Here is a 3,503-nt window from a genome sequence, read left to right as displayed (position 1 = left end):
ATGCGTGTGCGTTCGAAAACTCAACTCTAGTTAACTCTATAAAAAAATAGTTCCCCAACTTCGTTCGGGAACGCAGAGTTAACTCCGTACTATCGTTCGGTAACGCCGAGTTGTTAGACTCCGGGTTAACTCTTTGACCCCGAAAAAATAGGTAGGTTGTTTTAACTCCACTGATAATAATGCTTATCTACGAAGATAACAAAATCAAAATTATTATATGATTACGAATTTTCATTTTTCATTACACTTGCGACAAATATTTTATACCCTAAGTCCTAAACCTAACCACCTTTTAAAGTTTTAACTTTAAGTGCTAACCATAGACCTTATACTCAGAGTATAAGGTCTATGGTGCTAACTGCTAATTATATACATTATATTTTTATCAGTACGAAAAGATTGATAACAATATATCGTTCGGTTATTCGGAGTAATGTGGTTTAGAGTACAGCTACTATAAACTCTACTATAAACTCTAACTAAACGTACTCTACTCTAACTATTCATATTCGAACGCATGGGTGAGTTGCGGAGTGCGGATAGGGTACGGATGATAACACCGGTGATTGATTAAAACATTTTTTAATTTTTAATAGGTCTTGTCTTCATCTTAGCGTCTTGCATTTTACATGACTATCATTTTATTTACTGCCTATTAAGTAATTTTCTACTTTTGCAGTATTAGTTACTATTACCGAGTATATTTATTCAGAAGAATTGATTAAAAAATTAAAAACTACCAAATTCAAAATAATTTCTTTTAGGTAACTGGACATTTAATTCAGTATTATTTAAATTAAATACAATGTAATACAAATGGTAATGAAGTAGGGGTAGGTACAACTATATATTTTTGTTCTACGAATTCTTGTTACTATTAATTTCTTAATTTATTATAGATTTATAGATATCATTTCAAATTGATTCTACTGTATTGTGAGTAGCTGGATATTATTTTATTCCTTGACCATGAATAATAATAGCAGTGTCACTGCTGGAAACTCTGTGGTTTTTTTGGATATCGAAATTGCTCAAGAAAAAAGTGAGGAAAATGTTTAGTTATATATCAATACATATTTGCAATGTTTCTTGATATTGAATGAAATAAGCTTACTAGATTATTTGTTTTTATTTTTACAGTTGGACGAATTGTTATTGAATTATTTAATAATGTGGTACCTAAAACTGCTGAAAATTTTAGAGCTCTTTGTACGGGTGAAAAAGGTAATGGTTTATCAGGAAAGCCACTACATTTAAAAGGGTCATCGTTCCATCGAGGTATTATTAATAACATAGTATTTATTGAAAATAAGCTTACATAGGTACTTGATAATATGACATTATACAAACAAGACTCAATATTCATAAACCAGTTGATTTCTATTAGATTAGGTACTTCCATTAAGTTTTTTCATGTATTATATAATATATTGTACAACATACCTAATAAAGAATTATTATTATGGTTAATAAGTCTAACAATTAATATAGGCTAGTTGTATTACGCATTTCACTTTGTGTCTACTCTATCCGTTATGGCCATAAATATGCAAGTTAATTAAAAAAAAAATTATTTGTTATATTTCTCAACATTTTATTTGTACATTATAAACTGAACTGTAGATAAAATACGCATGGAAACCTTTGTAAATATTTGAATTGCTACAGATTGAGCAACAATGTGATATTGTGACATACATTATTGTTGATCACAATTCACAAGAAACTAAAACGACAAAACGTGGCCATCAGCTATATATTTTATTTTGTTTATTATTAAATAATAGAACATTTATTCAAGTTAAATTATTTTTAATATAAATACATTTTATTCACAAAAAAATAATAGATTTGTTTAAATAAATAACAAAAATGTAACATTTAATTTATATTTATAGCTGTTCCAGAATTTATGATCCAGGGTGGTGACATTACTGCTGGTAATGGATCTGGCGGTGAAAGTATATATGGTTTGTTTTTTGAGGACGAAAACTTTGAACTACTGGTAAATTAAATTGATTTAAATCTGATTTGTATCTTATTGGAGATAGAATAGGTTTTATTATACAAAGACTTTACAAATGCAGATCTAAATCATGGTCTTTATTAATTTTAACTAAGTAGGTAGATCAGTTTAATACTAGATTTTATATCATATATTAATATATACCATATTAATATTTTCAAAAATGTAAAAAAATGTTTTTTGTTTAATGTTTGGCTTTACTTCTCATTTTAGCATGAAGAACCTGGAGTTTTGAGTATGGCAAACACAGGCAATAAAAATACTAATAATTCCCAGTTTTTCATCACAACTGCTCCATGTTCACATTTGGATGGCAAGAATGTTGTTTTTGGAAAAGTAAAAAGAGGATTTTGTGTGGTTCAGACAATTTCTGCAACTGCTACTGATAATGATATCCCTATTAATGTAAGTAAAATATTGATAGTATGTATTCCTTTTACCAGTTAGGTTTTACCTATGTTCAGTAATACCGTGTGTCCCAAAAAGCAGGGGCCACTTTATCACTCATTACCATGTAAATATTTTTCAATTCTGTTTATGGCACGTAAAACTAGACTAATGGATCGTACATTTCTATGACTTACAATGTTTTTAACTCATATATCTTGCGCATGCGCAATAAAACTTAGATTTTTTTAAATAGCAACCCGTAATTTGAATATCATATTCGAGTTTATCGAATTTCTTCAAGCTACTTTGATGTATCAACTTGTGTCCTAAACCCAAAATTGACTAAACTAGAGCTAAGTAGAATTTAAAAAATTTAAAAATTCAATTTAACTTTTTTTATATTAGGTATTATGGAACTCATTATCAGAGTCATGTGTCATTGCGGTCTTAGTAGTTTGACGTTTTTTGTTCGCTATTGTCAATACCTTTACGTATTATAAAGTTATAGTTTCAATTTGTTAGAATAAAATATTCATCACGAATAATAATGAAAGAGTTTAGTTACTATTGATCTACGGAAAATGTAATAGAAATGCACGAGAAGCAACAAGAATGTACGCTCAGCAATATCCTGATCGGTATCACCCCAATCGTACTTATGTTCAAAAACTTGAAAAGTCATTGACTGGTTCATTTAATAGAACAAATGCTGTTCAACAACAACCACGGGTAAATCAACATTTTAATGAAGTTATTGAAAATCAAGTTTTAGCGTATGTACATCTTAACCCACGTTCGTCTGTTAGACACGTCGGACATGAAGTTGGCATACCTAAAACTTTAGTTTATAAGATTTAAAAAAAAAATAAACTTCACCCTTACAAACCAGACTTTGTCCAACATTTACGCATAACAGACCAAAAAAAAAAAATTAAATTTTATTTCTTGGTTTATGGTGACGTCTGAGGATGATCCATTATTAATTTATCATGTTTTGTGGACTGATGAAAGTTAATTAGTTTAATAATAATAATTTTGATTGTTTGTTTAGTGGTGTTTAGAAGAAAAGATTAAGTAGGGGAACCCG

The 3,503-nt window shown here is 28.9% G+C and overlaps 1 protein-coding gene across 5 annotated transcripts in view; it reads left to right on the top strand.

Moving 5' to 3' along the window:
* Positions 1-88: 88 nt before the first annotated feature.
* Positions 89-3,503, top strand: part of LOC100574307 (peptidyl-prolyl cis-trans isomerase D) — an 8,306-nt gene continuing 4,891 nt past the window's right edge. Inside the window, exons 1-6 of one of the 5 annotated variants that reach the window (XM_029491638.1) lie at positions 89-521; positions 597-764; positions 900-1,042; positions 1,141-1,278; positions 1,899-2,005; positions 2,240-2,431. In XM_029491638.1, the coding sequence (XP_029347498.1) occupies positions 970-1,042; positions 1,141-1,278; positions 1,899-2,005; positions 2,240-2,431 (510 nt within the window). In that variant the 5' untranslated portion in view covers positions 89-521; positions 597-764; positions 900-969. The other 4 variants (XM_029491635.1, XM_029491637.1, XM_029491639.1 and 1 more) reach the window with 4 other exon arrangements.

The sequence above is a fragment of the Acyrthosiphon pisum genome, chromosome A3 (genome assembly GCF_005508785.2).
Source record: "Acyrthosiphon pisum isolate AL4f chromosome A3, pea_aphid_22Mar2018_4r6ur, whole genome shotgun sequence".
Taxonomy (NCBI): domain Eukaryota; kingdom Metazoa; phylum Arthropoda; class Insecta; order Hemiptera; family Aphididae; genus Acyrthosiphon; species Acyrthosiphon pisum.
The sequence above is the reverse complement of the archived record's forward strand: the minus strand, read 5'-3'. Positions and strand labels throughout refer to the sequence as shown.